This window comes from Macaca mulatta, chromosome 3, assembly GCF_049350105.2.
Source record: "Macaca mulatta isolate MMU2019108-1 chromosome 3, T2T-MMU8v2.0, whole genome shotgun sequence".
Taxonomy (NCBI): domain Eukaryota; kingdom Metazoa; phylum Chordata; class Mammalia; order Primates; family Cercopithecidae; genus Macaca; species Macaca mulatta.
In genome coordinates, this window is record NC_133408.1 from 172,652,377 (window position 1) to 172,680,041 (window position 27,665).

Here is a 27,665-nt window from a genome sequence, read left to right on the forward strand (position 1 = left end):
TAGCCAGTGAAAGGACTGTTTAAATGGCAAGTCCTTCATTTATATGTAGAAGTCCATGAACTAATGTCATCCAGACTCTTCATCAAGGAAATTCCTCAGTGACAACTAGTCTATAAAATGAGCCTTATAGAGTCCTTCACTCTACATAACTTTCCGCGGCCTTACTAAGTGATTATAACCTTCTCCAATGCTGTGAATTTAATATACTGCCAGGAGGTATTGAGATGTAATGAAGACTGAAGGTGCCAGCCACAGCATGGAGAAACAGAGCCTGTCACCTGTCTACCTTTGGGGAGGCTCTATTTCTCCTCACAACGAGGCTCCTATGTCCACCCAGGAACCACAGCTCCACCACCTTCCAGACTGCGCTGAGGGACACCCTGACTTCGTGCTCACATAACAAAACAGATCTGACCTTAGGTTGACCAAACGCAGCCCAGCATGACACCAGATTGCCATTACACCAAGACTGGACTACTGGACAACTCAAAGGAGCCACTCCACAACTGAAACTCCCTGGCCCCAGCTCTGCCTATTCAAACTGATTCTCTTCTCTCCGCCAGCTATCCTGGAGGTTCCAGCAGGTCTGCTCAGCTTAGGACACGTATAGTGAACTGCATAAATTCCATTCAGGAAGCATTAGTGAGCTCCTGTTGCATGTAAATCCCAGTATGGAAATGCAAGTATAAATACTTCTGCCTCCCCCATCCCAATGATGGACTTCAGATTTGAACATGGCCATACTTGGCCAGACTGTATTTTACTCAAACAGGAGTAAAGGTCATAAGTAGGGTGATCACATGTCTTGGTTTGCCTGGAGCATCCCAGTTTATGTGTGTTGTCCCCGTATAATTAACAGTGCCTCCTTTCACTTTTCCAGTTTGGATGACAAATTATCGGGTTGCCCTAGCTATAAAAGAGTCATAAAAGAGTTTGGAAATACGGAGAAGACTGTGATCATTTCTGTGTTAGGAAATCAGGAAGGCTTTTTGAAGAAGGAGATATTTATGCTATGGGATGAAATGAAAGGCAAAGTTTAAAAGAGGGCTGAGAGGTGTGGCAGAAAGCAGGGGAGGATGTCCCAGGCAGAGGGACAGGCAGGAAGAGGGTTAGGGCAGCAGCAGGCCTGCGCGTGCTTCCAAGGCACGTGGGGGTTGTCTTGCTTTGGTGTATATGACAGATACTCTAAGCTTCTTGAGAGCAAGGACTATGCTCCATCTTGTGTCCCTATCTTCTGACACAGCACCTGGTGCAGAGGAGCACAAAACCCATGGGCTGCTATTCTACTGAATAGCATGGCAACATTTTGTCACCTATGTCCGATTACATGGCTCTGTTACAAGAGGAAGCTTATGGCCATGACACTAGACATTTTGCTGGCCTGACAGTTTAGGAGAATGTGGAAGAGACTGCCAGAGCTGGCAGAATCCATGTCCTTTGTGGAGACAGGGTCAGGAATTATCCTCAGGCAACAATCCAGAGACAAATTTTGGAGGAGTGGTTGAGAGGTAAAGGCACGTGACAATGCCAACATGGGGCCACCACAGCCCTCACCTATGCTGTCTTCAGCATCTCAACAAAATACTGACTCTACGATGTTCAGAGACAAGGGGACCCCACAGCAGCAGGCCCAATTCCTCAGAGGGTACAATCCCCAACATTCTCAAAATCTGGCCCAGAAAAGCCACCAGGACAGCAGCAGTCCCACTGAGGGGCTGAGTAGAGCAGAAATCTCCACTCTGTAGCACTGGACATCCCTTGCCATCTGCCTGCACCTTTAGACATCCATACAGCTGACCCTGACGGAGGCTCACTGTGGTCCTACTTAGATAAAGCACAGGCCTGATCACAGACTGCATGTACCTCAAGCTCCATGCCCTTGTCCTCCACAAAATTCCTCAAAAGTGAAGGCCACACCATGTACTGCAGACACGGCTTTCCTCTCTGAGCAAAAACATCAAGGAACTGCAAAGTAGGAAGCCATCGAAAACGGTAACCGCAACTGAGGAAGAGTCAGTGCAGGCCCTTCTCTAAATGGCCCTTAGCCCAGGGAAGTCATAGGGTCCCAAACGATCACACTGTGTGGCTGGGCACATCACCAACAATATCAAGGTAGAAAGGAGGCTTTTTCCCTCAGAGGGTGTCGGGGTGTGTGTGTGTGCACACGCTTGTGTGTGGTGTGGGGTGGGCTGGAAGACATTCCTCAATCAACTGTTGTTCTTCCCTACCTATGCAGAAAAGACCTACAACCATGGTCCTGAACAAAGCAAACACCTCTACACTCTACAGCCATTGGTATGCATATCACCAACATGATTGCCTAGCTTTCTACATCGTTTGGAATGCAGGGCAAAAAGTACTTGTTAGTTCGTTTCATCTAGAAAGTGGAGACAATTGCTTTCACAGTTAATTTAATGTTCATCAACTAGACTATGATATCCAGATGTTTGGTCAAACACCAGTCTAGCTGGGTTTTGTTTGTTTGTTTTTTGGGGTTTTCTTTTTTAAATGTGATTAACATTTAAATCTTCAGACTTTGAATAAAACATTACCTTTTATAATGTGAATGGGCCTGTTAAAGAAAAAACTGTTCATGATACTTGTTAAGAAGGCAGAGCAGACTTTATTCAATAGGGCCCATGGCAATAGGTGTAGGAACTAATCCAATGAGGTCTTGCAGTGATGGGGAGAGATTGGCTCAATTCTGACTCTAACAAGGAAGAGCCAAGATTTATAACCAAGGAGCAGGGTGGGGGGTCAGCAAATAGGAAAGTACCAAGAGGAAACATCAAGGATAAGGAGGTGACTTAATAGGATCATTGCTGAAGCCAAGGCCAGGGTGATAATATCCAGGGTGGTCAGATAATAAAGGGTGGGGGATTTTCCCAAAACTGACTTAGCAGGATTCTTGCTCAAAGTGGATTCTACAAGAAGGAAACCCAAGGTCAGTCTATTCAGAAAGGATTCAACAGAGCCTGACTAAAGTTTTGCTCGAAGGAGAGAATCTTTGTCAGGCTTCATCCAGTCAGTTGAATCCATAAGAGAGAAAGGCTGAGGTTCTCTAAGGAAGAGGATTCTGCCTCCAGATAGCATTCAGACTCAAGACTGCAACATTAAGGCTTCCCTGAATCTGAAGCCTGTTGGCCTGCCCTGAAGATTACAGACTTGAGAGTCCCAACAATCACATAAGCCAATTTCTTAAAATCCATTACGCATGGTGTATACCAATTCCTCTTACCGAAATGTAAGCTCTATTAAGGCAAAGATTTTTGATACATATATTTTGATGTATACATATAGACCACAATGCCTAGCATATAGTAGGTCCTATACAAATAACTCTTCAATCAATGGAAGTGTTAGTCAAATACATACACAAACACACATCAGTACAGACATAAAGAAGACTGAGAAGAAAAAGTCCACTCTTGCTAAAACAATGGGCATTGTTATGATAGGCAAGTCATGTTATAAATTGTAAAAGCTTTACTATAATTCCACATAAGTACAATATAATGTCATTACAATCATAGAATGAGGTCTATCAATGATCATCATTCTCTGTATTCAGTGACCATATTTCTGCCTCTTTGTTTCAAGTAAGAACACACAGAGGCTGGAGATATTTACTCACTGTCTCACTCATTATAATAGTGGTCTTGAAGATAACTGATAGTCTAGGCCTTTTCCTCATCATTCAAGAGAGATGATGGCATAAGACACCAGTTTCACTATCTAGGAAGTTATGACATTAATCTTTGCCCAGCCACTTAGGCTGAGGAGGTAGGTAAATGGTGGAAAGGGCTGCTAAGAAAACTGCAACATATTAGGCAGAAAATAGGAGATAATACAAAAACAAACATACATCTCCATGCCTCTTCCGATGAATGATTTACCCCAAATCTCCTCTGTGTGTCTGGCTTACCCAGCAGAGGGAGAGAGCTTCCCCACCCTCAGTGTAACTACGAATCCCAAGTCAGCCCAAATGCTTAGAAAGATCCCTGCCTTCTTGTTCTCTGTGCAGCAATCCTGAAAGCCTCTCTGAAAAACCACCACAAAGACTGAAATACACCCTAGACAGGGAACCTGGAGACTTGGAGGCTGGTTCTGACTCTGTTGGTTTATTCCCAAAAGCCCTGGGCCTCTTTCTTCATGAAGAAAAGGTAGAGATTAGATAGGGTGATTACTAATATCTCTTCAAGGTCTAACAAGAAGTACAGTGATTGTGCAAGGTAAGTTGACCCCGTCTACTCCAAGCAAGCCCAGCCTCCAAGAAAACAAAAGGAGGAACTAGGGCCCTAAAATAGCAATAGCATGGTGGGGCCAAACTGGGAAATGGCTGTGCCACTCCAATCTGATGAGGGTCTCACCTCACTGGGCATCCCTGGGCACACACCCTCTGGGGCACACGCCTTCCCTCCGTCCTCTCTCTCGCTCTCTCTCTCTTTCAGCTTCACTCTGTCACCCAGGCTGGAGTGCAGTGGTGTGATCTCATGTTGGTCAGGCTGTCTCAAGCTCCTGACCTCAGGTGATCCACCCACCTCAGCCTCCCAAAGTGCTGGGATTACAGACATGAATCACCATGCCCAGCCCTCAATTTTCTTTCTTCAATAAAGTTTTGAAAATGAAAAGCCCAGTTGGCACGTGGTACAGGAGCTATTACTAGAAACAACTTCAGGCCACCTATCAAAAGGTGAATAATTACTTTGGGTGAACTTAGTATTGCACATTTGAAAGACTAGTTTGTCAACAGGCTGAGAAATTTACACAGACTTATGAATCAACCAACGGGCCAAATTATTGCTTTAAAATAAAAATTAAATCTGCCCAAAAGAACAGATATGTGGGACCTCCTGCTAAGACATGCTCTTTCTGCAGACCAAGTATCTGGGAAGCTACATCGTAATAGGATGTCTATTTGATAAGCTTTACAGCCTGAATGTATGACAGGCATGAGGCTAAGAGGGCTTATTATAAACATCTCCACAAAAGGCAGAGGCCTACAAGGGCCAGAGTTGTTACACCAGGGCAGAGGAGAAGAATATAACCATTGCTTGTCTTTTACAATCTCTTCTTTCTTTCTATGCATTGTACTCTTTTCTAAATACAATTAATGGCTGAAAATGTATTTTGTAAATTAACACTTACTCATTTCAGAGACTTCAGCAAACACAGAAAAGCAGTATTAAAGTATAAGGAAAAAACTCACACTTTGCTGTGATAATTTAAAAAAATACAAGTATGAGAAAAAAAGAAAAAGAAAAAACAATCTTACTATGAAGCTTTCCATCCATAGAGATGTACAGCTATTAAAGAGTATCCTGATTTTTACTCCATTAAACATCATATTGTAAATATGTCTCATGGTATTAAATACTCTGGAGATACATCTGTTACTTGGTTTTTATTTAGAACTTTAAAGACTGAAAAATAAAGATTGGCATATCCTTTCCTAAGATGTATTAATATAGTCCATCAGCAATGGGCCATTCTTGTTCTGAAGCCACTCGGTCCATTTCCAGCTTTATCCCAAGACCACCATTTCTCTCTCACTTCTAAGTTATTTAAGAGTAAGTGTCTTACTACAATCTGTGAGCACAGGTAAGTCCTCCCAAAATAATAGTGCCCTGGCCAGTGAGAAGCTTAGGTCTTATGAAATCTCCACAGTCACAAGGCAGCAAAATAACATCTGACAAACTGACAGGTATCACCATAACGGGGAGAGGAAGAGAACATGTGTCCTTCTAACCCAAGTATTAACCAGCATCTTTTTTGCCCAGGCAACATACATGTCTATCAATGGTGGTCTTGCCAAATTAAACACTTCCAGCACTTCCAGCATGCTTGCCCTTAATTCTATCTTGAGAGAGAGGGAAATTAAGAATTTCAGGCCAAATAGAGAAGAAAGGGGAGGCCATGCCAAATGAGTGAAAAGTCTATTTTTGAAAAGGCATAACCTGGCAGTAGCCTCAAATCACAACATTATTCTGCCTATACCTGGGATGAGCTCTAACTCCCAAATGAGGCTATATTCACATTCCAGAAACTTTCACCTGCAAAGTACGTATTACAAATCTAGAGAAACAGCCCCACAGCCATGTATCAAACTGTGAGCACTCTAAGAGCATTCCCTTAATACACAGTTGTCTGTCACTTGCCTCTGTCCTATCTTCAGTGATGTGGGGACAAAAATGTTTTATGTACAGTTTCTAACGGATAGCAGACATTAACAGAAATGCATGGATGGGGCTAGGCACAGTGGCTCACGCCTGTAATCCCAGCACTTTGGGAGGCTGAGGCGGGTAGATCATTTGAGGTCTGGAGTTCAAGACCAGCCTGGCCAACAGAGTAAAACTCTGTCTCCAATGAAAACACAAAAATTAGCAAGGCATGGTGGCAGGCGCCTGTAATCCTAGCTACTCAGGAGGCTGAGGCAGGAGAATCACTTGAACCCTGGAGACAGAGGTTGCAGTGAGCCGAGATCGTGCCATTGCACTCCAGCCTGGGAGACAGAGCAAAAACTCTGTCTCAAAAAAAAAGAAGAAGAAAAAGAAAAAATAAATGTATGGATGGGTTTACAACTGGCATAGATCAATTTCTAGTTATTTTACAATTATTGATTAGGGAATTCAAACAACCTCTGCTATTTGCCAGACAAAAAGCTAAATATCCCCCTTCATAAATCTTGAGAAAAGGCCAAAGAAAAATGAAAATGGTATATTCTGGAAAGAGAACATGCCAAGACAAGATTATAACCAAATCAAAGCTGAGAACCAAGTAACAAATGTATCTCCAGAATAGAGCTTGAAAAACTTGCAGTCTTGGCAAGTCCCTCACACTCGCAGCAGCAACCTTTGTTGCAATCAGAATTGACGGACGCTTTTTCACTTCAACTGGAAGATTTCTGTCAGGGTGAACATATTTTAATCCACCGCATGCATTTGTACCATGTCATTTACAAGGACAAAACCTGACTACATCAAGAGCCTGCTTTTGTTGTGTCACTCTGTGTACATGTTCCTAAGGCTCACAAAAAAAAAAATTCAAAGAGAGGAGAGAGGAGAAGAGAGGACGGAGAAAGCAGTATTATCATACACACAGAGAGCATATGTATAGTTAGAGACGGAGCTTGGAAGTGGTGATGTGCAAGATGGAGAGACACAGTTAAAATATGCTGCATTCTAAAGGAGGATGTTATTTAGAACTTGTTCTTTTTGATGCCTCCAGGGTTGGAACTGAGTCACTCTCTCTATAATATATTGAGTTCATCAAGGAGGTAAAAAGTAATAATCAGTTTGAAGCACCAATACATTCTTCTATCACCTGTGCATGACAGGGAATGATGGGAAACTTTCTAATGATGCCACTGTCCATATGCTTAAAATTCAACATGGAGCAAGGAGGTGTTTAGAAAGGAAGAAAAACAATGTCAGAAATTAGCAAGGTGGAAGATCCAATGGTCACATTAAAAATTAACAAACAGGGCCAGGCATGGTGGCTCATGCCTGTAATCCTAGCACTTTGGGAGGCCGAGGCATGCAGAACACTGAGGTCAAGAGCTCAAGACCAGCCTGGCCAACATGGTGAAACCCTGTCTCTACCAAAAATACAAAAAGATCGCCAGGTATGGTGGCATGCATCTGTAGTCCCAACTACTCAGGAGGCAGCACAAGAATTGCCTGAACACCGGAAGCAGAGGTAGCAGTGAGCCAATATGGTGCCACTGCACTCCAGCCTGTGTGACAGACTCTATCGCCAAAACAAAAAACCAAACAAAAAAAGGGGCTCAGGTGCAGCATCTCACACCTGTCATCCCAGCACTTTGGGAGGCCTAGAAAGGAGGCTCGATTGAGCCCACGAGTTTAAAATCAGCCTAGACAACATAGTGAGACCCCATCTCTACAAAAGATAAAAAATAAATTAGCCAGGTGTGGTAATACACACCTGTAATCCCAGCTGTTTGAGGGGCTGAAGCAGGAGGATCACTTGAGCCCAGGAGGTTGAGGCTACAATGAGCTATGATTGCACCACTGTACTCCAGCCTGGGTAACAGAGAAAGACCCTGTCTCACAAATATATTAATTTTTAATGAACTGAAGAAAGACATGGAAAACAAGCAAGCATTCAAAAAGATGAATCTTTGTTTAAGCTTAGAGATAGCAAAGGGGTTTCATCCACTATGATACAAAAATTTGGGTCACTTAATTATATTTTTCCCACCAGTTCTGTATTTTTCCCCAGTTTTACTGAGGTATAATTGACAAGTAAAAATTACGTATTTTTAGTTATGCAGCAAGATGACTTTATATACATATACAATATAAAATGACTACCACAATCAAGTTAATTAACACATCGATCATCTCACACCTGTGTGTGTGTGTACACACACGATGCATGCATGCAGTTAAGAACATTTAAGATCCATTCTCTTGGCAAATTTCAAGTACACAATAGAGTATTATTAAAAATACTGTAGAACTATAGTTACAATGCTGTACATTCGATCCACAGAACTTATTCATCTATCTTATAACTGAAACTTTGTACCCTTTAACCAAATCTCCCCACTTCTCCCGCCCCCAACCTCTGGCAACCACCTTTCTATTCTTTGCTTCTAAGAGTTCAACTTTTCTAGTTTCCACATACAAGTTAGAACATAGTGTTTGTTTTTCTGTATCTCATTTATTTCACTTAGTATAATGCCCTCCAGGTTCACACTCAGGTTGTTGCCAATTTAAGTTTATTTTCCTAACAAAGCTCTGAGTTTTCATTCTCAGCCAACAAACACTATTAGCAGAAAGATCCCATGCTCCCATTTCCAAGAAAAGGATCCCTCTCTCATGTTGACACTTCCAATTCAGTGACTGTCTAAAAGCATTTATGCCTGGCCTGTGACTAAACCACTTCTACTAATCAGAATAAGTATTCAATAACAAAAATCCAATTTAACCAAGAAAATAGAGGCTTTCAACTTTAACTGTTTTTCTTTTTCTAAAATGGACTTTTTTAATAACCAAAGAAAATTAAAATAAATGTGACTCTTGGAATTGGTAACCTATTCATAAAACAAAATTACTTTATAAAAACTCAGTTTATACGTATATAGAACTTAGCATTCTGTAAGAACTCCTATATTTAGATATTTATTCAAGGTAAGAGACTTGAAAAAAAACTACATTAACGACCTTGTCCTCATTTTAAAAAGACGGAAACAAAGGGCATAAAGAAAAGGAAGCAATTTGCCTAAAATTACATGGAGTCGTACCTGGAAGGGGAGGGTGGAGGGACAGAGAGAAGGCTATTTCAGATGATATTACTCTTCAAAAATTGTCAAAATATAGGAAGAGTTTATTCTCTTAACAGTTTTTAATGATGCAACATGGATGCCTGCTGGACTTTGAAGATACAGGATCTATACAGATGCTGGTGAAAGCATTTTTAGTTCATGAAAAGAAAATTTCCAAAACAATGATTTTTCCTCCACTCACCCACAATACAGAATATTAAGCTATAGGTCTGAATGAAACTCTTCACCTCTTTTTTGCCCATTCCACTTTCTTCTTACTAAAACTCTAGCAATGACAGCAGTAATTCATAAATTGAAGTTAACAGTATTCATCTTAATACTGTTTGCAAATCATGTTTAAAATGGAATTTTAAGGCCGGGCGCGGTGGCTCACGCCTGTAATCCCAGCACTTTGGGAGGCCGAGGCGGGCGGATCACAAGCTCAGGAGATCGAGACCACGGTGAAACCCCGTCTCTACTAAAAATACAAAAAATTAGCCCGGCGCGGTGGCGGGCGCCTGTAGTCCCAGCTACTCAGGAGGCTGAGGCAGGAGAATGGCGTAAACCCAGGAGGCGGAGCTTGCAGTGAGCCGAGATCGCGCCACTGCACTCCAGCCTGGGCGACAGAGCGAGACTCCATCTCAAAAAAAAAAAAAAAAAAAAAAAAATGGAATTTTAAGACACAACAATTACAATGGTTGCAATATATGATCCTAGAATACATCCTGTATCCAGAGGAACAGTTGCTATAAAGAACATTATTGAAATAATTGACAAAATTGAAATCTGGGCTAAATATTAAAATAGTCATCAATGTTAAATTTCTTGATTTTGACAACTATACTTGATTATGTAAGAAACACTGATTTTTAAGAGGCAGAAGTATTAAGAGGTAAATAAGCATGTCTTCTACCCATGCTCAAATGATCCCCTCCCCCATATATAATATATATATAAAATATATATATATAAAATATATGTAGGCAGAAATAGAATGATAAAGTGAGTTAAATGTCTAAAAATAGATGAATCAGAGTTAAGCTCTTTGCTACTATTCTTACAACTTTACCATAAGCTAAAAATTATTTCAAAGTAAAAAGTTTAAGAAAGGAATTTTAAAATTCTAATTTCTTAGTGTCTCTACCTTTACCCTGTGCAACACAAATGATGATACACACACGCACACACACACACGCACACATAATCTAGCAATGTTAATACTCAGTTGTTAGTTTTTGCAATAGTAGTAAGATCAGTTACCAGCTCTTTCCTATCATTCTATCAGAGCTATGAGAAAAGAGCTTATTTTTTGGAAATAAACTAATTTTTAATACATTAGTTCACCTGCTGTTGAGAGAATTATTCTTGGAATTGGAAAATATAATTGAAAACTACATTAACAATTATACAACTACATCCCCAATTTTTTGTTTCCTTTTTTGTTTGTTTGTTTGTTTAAACTTAACAAATATCCAAAATGGTCAATGGCATAGTTTTTCAAACTCTATTCAGAGCGTGGCTTTACAAACAAACTGTAGAATATCTTCCTTTAAATTTCTCATAAAACTCAATGAAAATACAAAAGTGATTGAATTCACTAATGAGTAGACACTGCTAATGTATATCACATTTATTCCTAAAAATACTCTATTGCAGCAAGCCTACCTCTACTCTCAACAAGCATTCTCCCAGATTAATGCGTCTTTATTATCCAAAATTGAATAACTGACAAAATAATTGACAAAAATAATTGGATCATCTCTTACCTCCCCACAAATGAAGACTTTATGTTAGACATAAAAAAGAGAAGGCCGAGTGCAGTGGCTCACACCTGTAAACCCAGCACTTTGGGAGGCCAAGGTGGGTGGATCACGAGGTCACGAGTTCAAGACTAGCCTGACCAACATGGTGAAACCCCATCTCTACTAAAAATACAAAAATTAGCCAGGCGTGGAGGTGCACACCTGTAATCCCAGTTACTCAGGAGGCTGAGGCAGGAGAATGACTTGAACCCGGGAGGCAGAAGGCTGCAGTGAGCCAAGACTACACCACAGCACTCCAGCCTGGACAACACAGTGAGACTCTGTCTCAAAAAAAAAAAAAAGAGAGAAAGTTTCTGCCTTTATATACTAGTATTCCTCTGAGGCCAAGGGAATGTATAATCGCTAGAAACCAGGTCCTTTTGTGTCTATATCAATCACTTCTCCCAAAGTGTAACAGGCCATAGAAAACTTTCTTTAAATAAGAACATTCAAAAATGACTTGATGAAAGTGTACAAATAGCACTTCCTTTGACTAGTATCTTTTGCAATACAGGGATTCACATAAGAGAATGTCTTTTAATACTGAAATTTACAGGTTGACGTGCCAGAACTTTTTAAATGCAAAATGGTTTAGATGGAAATGGTAGTGCTAATATTTCTCACCCATGCTGGTAAACAGATTATTCTCAATCCCTGATAGTATTATGATTGTGCATACACTATTTTACTAAGCAAGAACACACAAAGCCTATTCAAGTAGTTAAGGCTGCCTGCCTCTATGCTAAGTAGGCTCATAATGCTATGGGTTTCGTGTGTGTGTGTGTCTGTGTGTGTGTTTTATTTCCTGTGAGTGTATCACATGCATGACAATTAGTTGCCTTTTCTACTTTTAGCTGCAGTGATTTCTGCTTTGTCCATGTACCTAAATGTCCACTCACCCTTTCTAATGTAATAAATCAAATCCATTACACGTTAAAAAAAAAAAACAACAACAAAACTAAACTTGCTAAATTGTGCCCAAAATAAGATCACCTCGGCAGAGAAGATCAGAGTTGTAACCCTGGCTCTATCTCTGTGCAACCTTTAGTTTCACAGTCTCTTTGAATGTTTCTTTTATCATCTCTAATAAGAATGAATGATAGATGTCTACCCATATCAAACACCCAAGGAGATACTAGAGTTGAAGGCTCTTAGTTAAATGAAAAAAAGAAAAAAAAAAAAAAACTAAATCTAAAAGCAAATATGGTTTTTACTGTGATGCTGCTTATCAACAAAGCTCATAAGCTTCAAGACACTAGCTAGAATCACTTTGTGATGCCTTTGGGGTTCACAGCTATGGTTCCAGGCAATGAGTTAGCTGTGTTCCTGAGAGTCAAATATGTAACCTATGGATAGGTAAGATAGGATTTAAAATATGTGCATACACTGGGCTAAAGAAACTGTAAATGGATGAAGTTTAATTTCTAAGCAGAAAATGTATATGAGTAGGTTTTATCATCTCCAATAAAACTGGCCCATGACACTGACTGGTGTTCTTTCTTAACAAGAAAATATTAAACACAAGTCTGGAATTAAATTTACAGTCAATGTTTGAAACAGGCAGCGGGTAAGTATGGAACTCTGTAACCATTTGTCATAAAAGATGGAAGAAGGGGGAAAAGCTAGCTAGAAAACTCTAAATGCTTTATTTAATCAACAAATTTCTATGACAATGAAGACATTTGATAAGTTTACCACAAGTAATCATAAATTATTGGTGCTGATCATTCTACTGTATTTTTTTGAAAATAGCATGGTGCTGTCTGTGTAAATCATATTCTGCCTGCAGCAATGTAGCTTACCTCGAATTATTTCAGAATCATCTAAAATGACTCATTTTTCTATTAAAATGATGAATGGACTAAATGAGGTATGTAATAAATACTGCAGGTTTGTAAACAGATTCCTGCTCTCGAGAGAATGGAAGCCTTTCTTCATTTGGTAATTCTGCCCTTTGGTATTTTCAAGAGAAGTCATCCTTAAACTACAGTTAGTAAACAGAAGAGTACAGTGAGCAAGAAAATGTCCAATGTCTTTATGGTTAAGGGAATAGTTACAGGGTACATGAAGATAGCTGCTGCCTGCTCCCACCCCCAAATCAGGGCACAGGTCAGAGCATCAAGAAACACAGAAAAAGCATAACTCAGTGCCAATTAGGAATTACATCAAAGCAATAAAAGCAAGGATACACAAAAGGAATATAGAGCTGGGATATTCAACACTGTGAAAAATTTAATATGCAATAAAAATGAAGCAGGCCTTACTGCACATGGTACATCACATAGTATATCACATGGTAAACAATATTGCTGTTCGATTTAATATGAATTTGCTAAACCTCAGGTCCCTGCACAATAGGATGAAAACGAGTCACAACAACTGTATCAGAACTGACAGTTGTATGACTAGCCATGAAGACAATGTGGAAAGATTGCTGTAAGAATATAAGGAGTTCATCTGCCTTACATTCTCATTCAAAACACAATGTGCAAAACATGTACTTGGGATTCTTAAGGACTGACAGACTTGATTATGCTTAACTTTTAATTTGTTGCAGGTTAAAGCAAATACCAAGGGCCGTATTTCTTAGCCTCTTTAGTAGGAAACGAGATTATGATGTCAGTTCAATACAATTCCAACAGACCAGGCAATGAAGTAAATATGTTCACAATGAATGCCAGGTCATCATAAATAGATGGAATTATAACCAGCCCTTTGCACCGCAGTTGCCTATGGACTTTTACACAGTGCTCTCCATATCTCACCTGGACACCCATAATGACCCAAGTGACAGGATGTCAATAAGTTATCACAGCTAACACTTAGGACACCACTCAACAAGAGCTGCCCTGATCCAACTGGTTTGCAAGTAACTTGATGAATTTTCAAAAGCACACTTAGAAAATATCAGAACACATTCTAAGCAGAGTTATTTTCCCTAGCTGTCTTTAAATATGACTAATTGCTGCCAAGAACATCAATGGCATTCTACTCAACTGTGCTGTCTTCTTTTCTAATCACTGTCAAGAAGGTCACACAATCTGACACAGTTCCTTGGAGAATGGCGACACCGTGTTTACGTGATCGGCCCCCTGAGTCTTGGCAGTGAGATCTCCAGGACCAGAATACTCCACTCTTCTCCACCTCCAGGTCCCTCGATATCTAGTCAGCATAATGTTGCGCTTCTCGGAGGCTATTTGGTGATGTTAAGATCCTAGGTATTTCTGGTCGGGTGCGGTGGCTGACGCCTGTAATCCCAGCACTTTGGGAGGTGAAGGAGGGAGGATCTCCTGAGCACAGGAGTTTGAGACCAGCCTGGGCAACATGGCAAAACTCTGTTTCTTAATTAAACACACACACACACACACACACACACACACACAAAATAAAATAAAATAAAATTAGCCAGACATGGTGGAATGTGCCTCCAGTCCCAGCTACTCAGGAAGTTGAGGTGAGAAGATCGCTTGAGCCTGGGAGGTCAAGGCTGCAATAAGCCGTGATGATGCACTGCACTCCAGCCTGGGCAACAAGCAAGACCCTTTATTAAAAAAAAAAAAAAAAAAAAAAAAAAGAACCTAGGCATTTCTGCCAACCTGGATGAGGAAAGGGGGTCTGACAATGTAAATTTGAGAAATATATTAATCTGGGCAAGTTTTCAGGATACAAGCAAAGTTTAAATCTGTAATTGCAGTCCTATTCATTCTTTGGGATCTTAACGTACAGCCCAGGCGGGCAAACTGAAACAAAAGGCATTTCTCCTTTTTCACTGCAGTGCAGTGGCAGACATACCTAAAGCTGCCCTGCTACTCCACAGAAAATTTGGTTCACAATCTCTTCATAAGGTTGTGTGTGCATTCCAGCTGATAATAATAATGCTGCCATAATACACAGGAGGTAGAGGCCACACATGATAACAAAGAACACAAAGGAGAAAACAGAATCTGAATGCTTTGCCTCAGAAGCCCTAACAGCCTGCTAAATCCAAAGGCACAGGAGGCTCTCACCTGTTGTGAGGGATACTTCCCTTTGAATTTCCTGGTAAGCTATTAAGAGAGCAAGAGTCAGAAAGAACAGGATTTGCAGATGGATCCCAGAGCCCATTCTCACCAATAACACTGAGGAAAATGTCTAACACCTAAATGGCCCAAATCCTTCCAATATAACATGGAAATGCCATATTTCAATAGTTGTCAAAAGCAAAAGCTCAAATTCATTAACTTCATTTTTGGAATTCAAAGCAAACTGATATCCAAATAATTGGAGGTTAGTGTCTAGGGCAAGAAAACCAGTACACAACATACATAACCAGAGAGAGAGTTTTAACAGAGGTTATAATCCAAGTCTAAATTGCACCCAAAAACAACAGATTTATTTTTTAAATTATCTTTAAATGCCCAATAAAAGAACCCGGGAAACCACTGCTTACACTGCAACTTCATTCACCTGGCTAATTCCAGTGATACTAAAAATCCCAAGTGATCACTCTTACTCTTCTCTTACACAGAACTTTTGAGCATGAAGCATGTCGATCATTTCAAAATTACAACCCCAGTTGTATCCTTTCCCCCTTGGATAGAACCTCACTTGGACAGCAGTAGTGTTCTCATCTGCTTCCTTTAATTTAGTCATTTTTCTCTATACCCCAAATTCAAAACCTTTTTCTTTTTTACCATGAAATTTCAACTGTCACAGTTTGAAGCACAAACAAAACACAGAACTGAAAGGCACACAGCACAAAATTAATCAATTCTTCTTCTTGATTGCTTCACTGGTGCATTTCAGACAAAAGGCAAACTGGGGATGAAAAGTGACATTTTGAGAAACAGTCGCTTAAATTTGCAAAAACTAAATTTATGCATTCACCCACCCTTTTTTTTTTTAACTGTATTTTTTTTTCTACAGTATAAGGTTTTACAAATTCAAAAATTATAACTTAAGTTGGGACAAAATATACAAGGCAAGAATAACCTTCCCCACAAACCTGACACTTAACTGCAGACTCTGAAGAAAAGCAACCAGATCTAATTCATCTTTGCAACCCTGGCAAATAGTGCTTAGTACACAGTAGGTGTTTAATAAATATGTGATGAAGGACAATGCAGAAAGGGACAGAAATTACCTAATGATCTGACTAATGTTCTTGCCAAGCGCTGAATAAACAACTGGTGCAGTATCTGAGGCCAGGACCCTCCTCAATGCTACACTGAAGTCAAATTTCACACTATGCTTAGCCCAGGACATTTTTTACATTGATTGCTAATTTTTGTATTTAAAATGATATGAAGTTGCTGATACTAGAAACCTTGCTTGTAGTTAGTCTTGACGTTTCTTTCAACCCTTCAAACCTAAAATCCTAGTAATACTACCTTCCAAATAGTTCCTATGCCTCTTCTTTTCTCTGCATCCCTGCTACCATGCCCTAACTTGGGTACCACCTGTTCTCACCTGGATTAACACAGAGCTTTCTAACTGGTCTTTGGGCTTCCTGCCATTTCCTCCTCTGCCCTTCCCTTCATACTTCATTATGGAGTGTAAGCTAAAAATCAAACCCTAAGCCCCATGACTGACTAAATGGACCCCCTCTTAGCCAAGGGGACCTCAGAGAAACTAAAAAACTGAGATCTTGACCATAAAGGGATAGGAGGTTGGACATATCTCTTTATACACCCTCTCTTTTGCAGTTTAGACACAACCACTGACCAACATTAATGTTAAAATAGAGACCATAAGACTGGCAAAACAGACTTTTTGTGGCAATCAGGTACCAATTATAAACAGGACCTAGGGCCATGCCAGACGGGTTAAGTTGTGAACCCCCAGCACACACATACAATTAAAGAATAGACTATGTTCTAACTGCCACAAGGATTCCCTCTCAGCAACTTCTACTAGTGTCCCCCTGTCCCCATGTTTCCATGCTTTTGCCTGCAATACCTGAGGCTGTTTCATCCCACTCCTCAACCTTGGGAGCAAATCCTACTCATACTTCAAGATTCAGCTCAGGGGTCCTTTCCCCAGAAAATCTTTTCTATTCTTCCCCATTTCCTCTCATCCTATTTCCAGGGCTTCAGTAGATGCAATTAGTCATTTATTCAATCAACAAATATTTATTGACTGCTTACTGTTTGCTCAGCACTGGCATATATTAAGCACTCAATTATGTGTTGAATAAATAAATGCAGACACAGCAATTAGTTAAAAGAAAGACAAAGTCCTGGCCTTCCCAAAAGTGAGAATCCTCACAAGACTATAAGTAGCATGGCTCTATAACAGACTTAGCATTTTTAAACTCTACCTTTTATTCCTCAAGGGCAAGATTTTGTCTTTTATTTATAGATTATTAGTACCTAACATTGTACATTTCATACAGTAAGCACTCAATAAAACATCTGTCCAAAGAGTAATGGAAGAATACTGAAGTAAATATTGCCTTAAGTAAATTGAGACTTCTTTTAACGTTTAGATTAAAAAAAAGGAAAGAAAAGAAAAGAAAATACTACATAGTTCTGTGATGGTAACAAGAAATATGTGGCTGGGCACGGTGGCTCACGTCTATAATCCCAACACTCCGGGAGACCAAGGCAGAAGATCACTTGAGCCAGGAGTTCAAGATCCATAGCAAGACTCTGTCTCTACTTAAATTTTTAAAAACAATAAAAAATTAAAAATTAAAAAAATCTAACATTAAACCAGCATAATGTAGTAAGACATAAAAAACAGTGAGTCAAAATTTTAATTGGTATTTTAAAAAGAAACTATAATTGCAAAGTCAAAAAAACCAACCTGCTACTGTTCAATTTCAACAAAGAATCTAATGACAGCAAATACGAGATCACATATATAAGATCTTTACAATACACATAATATCAAGTTGCGTTCACTTTACAAATTCCCTGGTCTTGTCTTTCTAGTCAGTCTTCATTCTTTACACAGAGGTGCTTTCCTGCTCCTAAGAAGCATATTTTGAATATGAGCTGCTTTTAACATTTTCTTGCGGGTAAAATCATTATCAGTAGACTGCCTCTTCCAAAGCCTCTGGATAAAGTCAACTGATTAACATGCTGGCACCACTCAGCGCTGAGTAGAGGAAGAGGCTGGTATACTCTTCCAGAATCTAGAGTGGGATTAACAGCTTCCCCAGTGAAAGCAATTCTTCCAAAGGGGAAAGTTTTGATCTGATCCTGTTTTAAAACTTCAACAACACGGCCATCATGACTTTGCCCTTCAAAGAGCCTCAGTAAAGCTAGCCGCTAAAACAACTGTGGGAAGAAAAAGCCTGGACTCACATCTAAGGAGACAGAAACCTAAATGTCAGCTGTTAGTGAGACAGAAAGATGCGGGGGGTGTGGGGTAAGGGGTGGGAATCGTTTTATTTCACAGTCCCAACATCACATCAGCTCCTGTGCTTTCACCCCCGTTCTCCTGAAAGACAACTTTTTAATTACTTCACATGTGTGAAACCCAATCTTTACTTTCCTGCAGGCTGCAACATTTGAGTTCTAAATAAAGAGGAATGAAGCAATGCTTGGCCACCACTCAAAGAGTCCCACATATTAGAATTAAGAATGGCAGCAATAGGGGCCCTCCACACACAGTGGAGCAATGCTAACCTTCTTGGGGTTACTCCCACATCAATTACGAGTTCTGAAGATGCCCACCTCTCCAGCTGGGGATCAAGGAACTAACATACAACAGCAGGCTTGCGATCACTGTCCACACCACACAGTACTGGTCTGGAGGGTGGTGGGATGCAAAATCTGAAATCCTAAAGCATGTATAAAATATATACGTATGGGGAAGGCAGAAAGAACTTTATACCTCTGAACATTAATGATAGATGACAGAATTATAATAATACTGATTTTCTTTGTAATTTTTCCAAATGTTCTATAATATTCTTGTATTAATTTAGTAATTAGTGAAAAACTCAGTGAAACACAACTATTAAAATGTGACCATACAAAAACATATTTATTGCTATAAAAACTTCTACCACATGGCCTAAATGTTTTAATGTGAAGGCTATTGTTAAGAGTTATATAAAAGTGTGTGTACTATTATCTATGTTTGGAGAAATACAGTAATACACATAAAATCAAATGTTTTATACCAACTTAGTGGGAAGTAAAAAGGAATATAAAAACAATAAACCAAAATATTAACAGTAACTATCTCTGAATTGTAGTACATTGAGTGATTTTAGTATCTCTTTGTATTTATTTTCTAATCTTGATCCAATGAATATGTATGTCTTCCATAATAACAAATAACAATAATAAAGGGAGAAATCTGGTAAATAAATTGGGAATTGCCCAATAACTAAATGTCATAGGCAGCCATGTTGCTGTGGTCATGGCAGACCATGCAAATGTCTGATAACACTCTGGGAAGGAAGGAAGGGACCCTCTGAATCAGTTGTCATCCTGTGGTATAAATTCCACTTTTATTCCCTAAGTGCTTTGAGGGCTCTATAGAGGTTGTGAGTACTACAATTTGTCATCTATACCACACAACCAGAATCTGTAAAGAAGAGATCTACAAATCAGAATGTACGAGGCCAGTTGTTCATGCTTCACCAGCTACATAAAACAGTAGAGACAACAACAGACAAGATTCAATAGGTAAAAGAGAACAGACTACAGATACACTATTCCAATCAAAACATGTTGCTTAATATTTTAGTTATGCTGAGTAACAAATCTTTCGATACTTTCACTTTTTTTGTGAAATCTCTTTTTGTGTCTTGCTGAGTGTGTGTATACATTTAATGAGTTTTTTGAGTTTTTGAATCTTGCTGGTCTCCATAAACTAAGAGAACAAGACAGTATATCCAAATTCAGACAAAAAGAGATAGAGAAAGAGTGCTTCAAACATAAGATTCAAAACAGTAAATGCTCGGAGGCAAAGAGAAATGTCAACCAAGGTATTCTGCCCGCTGAAAACTAAGAGTTTTGCTCTCGTACCTTCCTCAAACATGAGTGCTATTAACCTCCTCCACTACATCCTTAGCTTCCAAATTTGGAGACTTTAATATGCATGGAAATGACCTTTCAACCCACTGACCTGACATTTTTTCAACTTCCTCAAAATATCCTTCAGCTTAGACATACAACAAATTTAATTTTCAGTTGAGTTACTTAAAACTTACTGTCTTTAATTCTGAAATTATTCCCCTTTCAGAATGACTGACTTTGCTTCCAACTCTCTTATTCGCTTTGTTCTAGTCAATACATGTACTGTTCTCAGGGCAGCTGCCAGTCAGTCCACTGACATTTCTTTCTTCGTCTACCACCTCTATTCTTTCTGGCTTCACTATTTGCCCATGCAACCTGGACCCCAGATTTGTCACTGAAGGAACTGATTCCTTAGGCATGGACTTCCTTTCATGTTCTCTGATTGCAGCTATTCATGGGTTAGTCTTTCAGAGAAGTGACCAAGGTAAAGGATGGGAGAGACTAGAAACTGGCCTTCTTCTTATAAAGTTTTAATGTTTCCCAATTGCCTACTGAACTAGGAAAATCCCCCTCACTCTTGCATCCAAAGTTTTCCATTCTGTGGTCCCATTTTCCCTGTCCAGTGAGTTCCCAACTGTGCTCCATTGAGGATTAAAGGTTCCAAGGAGTTACATCTGGGTTTCTAGGAAGGCTGAAGTGGAGGCTAAGCAGTGAACACTCCAGGTTTCACCCAAAGCAGCTCCACTTTTATCTATTAAATAACAATAAGAAATTGCTTAATAAATTATGTTGAATACGAAAGACAGAATATTATTCAGCCATTAAAAACTACATTTCAGAAAAATGTTCAGTGACACAGGAAAATGTTCATGAGGCTTAACACCATCTATGGCATTATCTAAATGCTTCAATATGTTAAAAAGCCTAGAAAAAAATAATCTAGAGGAAAACACACACCAGTGTAAACCACGGTTATATCAGAAAGACAGATTGATGGGGGCCTTTTAAACCTTCTTCTGTCTGTTAGTAATACTTTTAAAGACAACAACAACAAAAACATGTCTATGTAATCTTTTAAAAGACTAAAAAATATTTTCTTTAAAAAAAAAATTATCTTAGAAAAGACTGTTCCCCCAAGGCCCTGGCTCTACATTTTCTCTTCCCTAAACCCCAGAGAGTGATTGATCAAATCTTACTCATCTTTGCCAGAGTCTTCCAGACTAACACCTGGTAGTTACCAGCAGCGAGAGAAAGAAGCCTAGACTGCTGACCCCTGAGGTTTCAAAGACAATAAAACCAAAGGCAAAGGAGAAAAAAAGCAGGCAGGCCGGGCGCGGTGGCTTACGCCTGTAATTCCAGCACTTTGGGAGGCCAAGGCAGGTGGATCACACGGTCAGGAGTTCAAGACCAGCCTGGTCAAGATGGTGAAACCTCGCCTTTAGTAAAAATACAAAAATTAGCCAGGCATAATGGCAGGCGCCTGTAAATCTCAGCTACTTGGGAGGCTGAGGCTAGAGAATTGCTTGAACCCCAGAGGCAGATGCTGCAGTGAGCCAAGATCACACCACTGCACTCTAGCCTAGGCGACAGATCAAGATTCCATCTCAAAAAAAAAAAAAAAAGAATTAAAAAAAAAAAAAAGACAAGACAGAAAACGAAAAAAAAGCACACAACAATCCTTCAGGCATGAAACATGTACATATGTCCACATGTTGGTCTTTACTTCAATACTTCCAGAGTTACCTGCCTTTAAAGTCCTTGATGGTTAAACCTAAACTGTAAGCGACTTGTAAAAGGCAAAAATCAAAATCTGAGCAAAGAGAACATGAATAATATTATCAACACTAAGAGCTGGCACAGAGTACTTAGCTCTTCCCAAACATCAGAGATTTCCTTGTAGGCAAGAAAATTTCTCCTACATTTTTAATACTCACCAGGTGCTTTGCCTTAGCGCGTTCCTCCTCGCTTGATATCCTCTCCCGAAGGATGGCTCTGGTTAACTGCTCATTGGCAGCAGCCCTCTCTCGGTCCAGCTCTTTGGCTTGCTTTAGTCTAAAATGACAAGAATTGTCTAAGTTAGAAAAAATATTTTATTAGTTGACATTTTCTATCAAATGAAATAATTAAAAAATAGAAGCACATAGCCAAAAGGGTCAACAGCTGAAATCATCTTGGCCCATAATCTATCAAAAAAGCAGGTATAGAAGTAAATCCCCATGTAGCATCCACCCAAGCATTTAAAATAACCAAATTCAAATACATGACGAGGCTTATTAATTTGGCTGCCAAATATAACGAAGTTTTACAAAGTTCTTCTTATGTAAAATTAAAATCTGCCCACCAAAAAAATTCCATCCCTGGTACTTCCATTTGGCCTCTGAAAATTTAAGTAATTAACAAACTATCTAGGCCAGGCATGATGGTAGCTCACGCCTGTAATCCCAACACTTTGGGAGGCCAAGGCGAGTGGACCACTTGAGGTCAGGAGTTCGAGACCAGCATGGACAACATGGTGAAACCCCGTCTGTACTAAAAATACAAAAATTCGCTGGGCGTGGTGGTGCATGCCTGTAATCCCAGCTACCTGGGAGGCTGAGGCAGGAGAACTGCTTGAGCCTGGGAGGTAGAGGATGCAGTGAGCTGAGATCATGCCACTACATTCTAGCCTGGGCAACAGAATGAGACTCCGTCTCAAAAAAAAAAAGGCCATCTACATGACAAATATTTGAAAGTAACCATCATCTCTTTCTCCAAACTTAACTCATCTATTTACTGAATGCACACCAGGCACTGTGCTAGGCATTGAGGACACAGCGATAAACAAGATGGACGGGTCACTGTCCTTGTGAATGTTACATCACAGCAGAGAAGCCAGACATTAGGGAACTAATGAGGACACCTTTCCTCCCAGTATATTATCCCTATTTTCCAACAATTCTCATATGCAAATATGACCACACCTTTCAAATGCAGGGCTCCTCACTTCTAGAATGACTCCAATCTATCTGTTAGCTCCAAACTAAACCTAACCCTCCAGGCATACTCTAGCAAAATAAGACAGAAGAATCTTACTTCCCTGGATCTCTACATAATACTAGTTCTATTAATGAAGCACAGGATTGCATTAGATTTGTCAGTAGCCTCATCACACAATTAGATCATATTAAGTTACAACCCACTAAAACCCCTCATTGTACATGATAAAGATAAATTACTTTGGCACTGATTTTTGCCATAGTGCCTGGCACATAGAGGCATTCAGTAATCACTGAATCACTGAAGATTTCAGTCTAATCTCATGGACAAAGATTTTCTGATTGCCTTTTCTTCTTTCAGAGAATAACCCTACTATACCATCATATCCCTAAAGGTATAGCTATGCTTTAAAAAGGAAAAGTAAAATTGTTATGTTGGTGTAAGTGAAATTCTGAGTGAAATCTACTTTACACGTGTGAATCATGAGCAGCAAATTCTACTCAAGACTAGCCTGTCAAATTTTAGTTTTAAAAAGATTTTTGAAAAAAACTAGAGATAAAATTTTTTGTTACTATTTTTAAATTGCTACATCATCCTGATACTCTGAAATTCTCAGAAATCAACTATAACAGAAAAAAAAATAACCTTGCAAGATATATTACAAAGTTATAATTCTTTCCCCCTAAAAATCAAAGCTGTGTAGCTTTGTGTCTTGAATAAAAAAAGAGGAATAGAAACAAATTAAAATCTGTACTTCAAAATTCTCTAATGCAAAAGTAACCTTTGGGAAACTTCCTAAGCAATAAGCACAATGACACTCATACAAACCAAATTTCTCTAAATTATTTCACAAGGACCATACAATAAATTCAGCAATATCAATGATATCAATACATTAACATCACTAGATATGTGTAATTGTAAGAGAACAGCAATAATTAGAAGTCACACCACTTCCCTAGAACAGCAGTTCTAAAAGTACAGTCCACAAACCAGCTGCAGTAGCATCAACTGGGAGTCTGTCAGAAATGCCCCTTCTCGGATACCACCCCACACTTGCTGAGTCAGAAACTCTGGGGATAGTGCCTAGCAAACTGTCTTTTCATAAGCCCTCCAGAATTCTGATGCACGCTAAAGTGTAAGACCACAGCCCTTAATTACCAAAATACACTTGTACTCAAATAAATCCTGGAACATCGAAAATGAAGTGGTCCACAGGAGAATATTGTGCAAATAACTGCTGAGGTTATCATATACAACACTGTATTTAAAGCATTTTTATGGACATCTTACCCATAAGTAAAAAAGCATTACCTATTTTTACATGTGAGGTGGAAACTAAAATAAAATAATAAAATTACTATCATTTACGGATCAACTACTAAGCACTGTGCTAGGCACTTTACAAACATATATAAAATGTTTATTAAAATGCTACTATTAGTTTATGAACATAAAATGAATTCTGTACAACTGGATTATCGTATCTACCACATTTGGTGTATCTAATTTTAAAGTACTGTTTATTTTAACAATTACTACTTTTTTTTCCATTTTAGTTTACTTATGTACGGCTTAGATTTTAATTATATATGGAGTTCTACCTGGTTTAACTTTAAGAAATACAGGATCATAAGGATTTTGGTAAGTTAATGAAAAAGAAGCAAAACAGGAGCACAAAAGTCTTCAACGTGATAATAAAAATAAACATATTTAGCTTGCCATGACTGATACAGATACGCAAACTCTGGGTCCAAATCAAGACTCTACACTTCCTATCTGAGTAAGTACTTTATTTAACCTCCACTGAGTCCCGTTATTCTCATGGGTAAAATGAAATAATGTAATACCTAACTTACAGGGTTCTATATAAACAAGGCACTTAGCACAATGCCCATAACATAGTACACACTCAGTAAATGTTAGGTAAGTAGCAGTAATAATAACAGTACCCACTACGCAGGTAGGAATACAGAGAAAGCAGTGATTTTCCGAAATGAGGAAGACAATCTCCGAATTCACTAACTACAACGTCGTCTCCATCATCTTTTCCAATTTTTCACCAATAAGTTTTGCTTTATTTTTATGATATCTAAGGACTTCTAATATCACAAATTGACTCTACTAACTCCAGGAGCCCGACCCTTTCACAAGCTGCTTCCTTTCCCTCTTGTCCATAGCTCCATAAGGACAAGGATTTGCCCCATTTTTGTTCACTGCTATATCCCCCGTACTTATAAAAGTGCCTGCCACATACTAAACACGCAAGAAAAACTTTTGATGTATGCATGTATGAATGAATGAATAAACAAATAAATGGCATATTTCCAACCACAAACAAAACAAGGAAAACAAACTGCAAAAGAACAGAAGGCGATGGTATATAAGAAACAACTAGAGAGACAAACTGTATACTCCAAGGGCCTAGCCACCATGTTAGATGTGGCACATCTGTGATATAATGAACGCTATGGTATATAAGAAACAACTAGAGAGGCAAACCGTATCCTCTAAGGGCCTAGCCACCATGTTAGATGTGGCACATCTGTGATATAATCCCAGGCTACATTAAATAGCCTACAACAGGAGGTGCCACAGCAGTCCAGAGCCCCTCCAACATCAACACCTAACTATATTTGACACCTGGATTGAAAAAGGATTGGCAGTGGTGCAAACTGACCAAAAAGAATATCATTTTCCTTTCTTAATAAATTCTTATACTTTCATTCATCCTTATAAATAGAACTGCACAAATTCTCAAATGTTTTTAAAGGAATGTCTATAAATTTTTAAAAACTTTTTTAAAGGTCTATACAGTGACTATTTAAGAAACTAAATTTTTTGTCATCAGGGAGTTTGGCAGTAGGACTTTGAACAAATTCTCATTTCCTATCAACAACTTAGCTGTACAATTTAATAAGCCTCAGTTTCATCAGGTTTAAAATTTGAAGATTGAACTACTATATAATCTTATGGTCCCTTGCATGTAAACATTCTAAAAACTCTATACCTTAAACATATTATTCCTCATTCCATAAAAAATATTGAAAAAGGTGGTGGCAGGGGATAAATGAAACAGAGGGGCATTATATTATCTCTCAGGTTGATACTGTTATAATTTCTACTCGATGGGCAGATATAGTACTGTAATCCTGAGATTTCTCACTACAGTACTCAACAAAAACTACATACTGGAATTCATAAATTTATTCAGTATATAATTAGTAGGTGAGAGGGACTACTCTGGTTACTAAGAATAAAGTAGTGAACAAGAGACACAGTCCCTACTTTCATGAGCCACGATTACAAACAACAGATGCATTATTTTAAAAAAGGTAGGTAGGTATCTATGACACTGCATGGGTGGGACTGGTATTTAACTTGGGCTCTACAGGACATTAACTGAGCAACATGGGGAAGAAGACAGTGTCTTAGGCAGAGGAAACACCAGTGGTCCAGAAGCACCAAGAAAGGATTTCCTTCAGCGAGATTCCTGTGACAGCCTTAGAAGGGTTTCTGAGGCTTGAAATCACCTCTGCAAAGAATTTTACTTGCCTTCAGATTCTTTTGGAGGACAGAGTTTCAATGGTATACTGACTGAGGTTCAGTTTTGTCCAGTGCCCAAAGATAAGAAGCTCCTAAGTTGTACCATTTCCCAATTAAAAGCAATAGATTTGAAACTTCAAAATTGTACCATTCTCCATTTCCCCCGCTCTCCCCTCCAAAATACTGCATGGCAATTATTTTCTTCTAAGTTTCCCACTTCACTGGTTCCTGTCAATTCTGCAAAGAAAAAATGCTTATGTTTTCAGAAGCCCCCAATTCTTGTCAAAGCTTCCCCTCTGGCCCTTTGGTTTTATATCGCATGGAGCTATACTATTCAATGGCCGTCTGCGAAAGGTGGATGAGTTGTCAACCAACGTTTCTCTTTTTGAACCAAATGAGACGGTCGTGCCATCTGGGCCTCTCTGAATATTGCTGCCCAGACAGTGAAGCTATAACACCAGAGGCCATGTTGTTCTGGAAACACTTCACTAAGGAGAGAAGGCCGAGGCTCTCACTGACCAAGGGAAGGCAGGACTTTATATGTAAAGGCAGGAGATAAAGTAAGTCTCTCATTATTAACTTGGGTTTCCAAAGATTTAAGAATTATCTCAAAACAAAACTAAACAGGCCAAGTATCTTAGAGAATACATTCCTTTTTTATTTATTGGCATTTCCCACTTAATATTTTAGATCTCCTACTCTAATATATTCTACATTAAGCCCCTGATTTAAGTTTCATGTAAATTTCTTTCTTTTAAATACATATCTCTCCTCATTTAAATTCTCTAGAGTTTCAAGCAAAGAAGTAGGAGTTTAGTGTAAACTTTTCTTGTTTGCATTAAGTAATTGGATAGCTTGCCTAAGCTTAATGAAACAAATACCAGTCAGTGCTGCCCTTAGACCTCAAGCCCCGGCAACTTAGCTCTTTTCCTCAGTATATTGTCAATCAGGCGAGGGACTTAAGGTACACCAGCAAAATGAATTCCTAAAAGCCAGCCAAATCTCCTATCATGAATATTATTACACGTCCTTTTAAATGGGAAAAAAATAAACTACTTATAAAATATTCGACTTTCATGGACAGCTGGTATAAAA

At 39.1% G+C, this 27,665-nt stretch overlaps 1 protein-coding gene across 7 annotated transcripts in view; it reads right to left on the bottom strand.

The window, feature by feature from the left end:
- CHCHD3 (coiled-coil-helix-coiled-coil-helix domain containing 3) overlaps positions 1–27,665 on the bottom strand; it is a 294,629-nt gene that overhangs the window by 165,760 nt on the left and 101,204 nt on the right. For all 7 annotated transcript variants that reach the window (XM_077995003.1, XM_077995000.1, XM_077995002.1 and 4 more), the window contains 1 exon segment: positions 21,983–22,100. In XM_077995003.1, the coding sequence (XP_077851129.1) occupies positions 21,983–22,100 (118 nt within the window).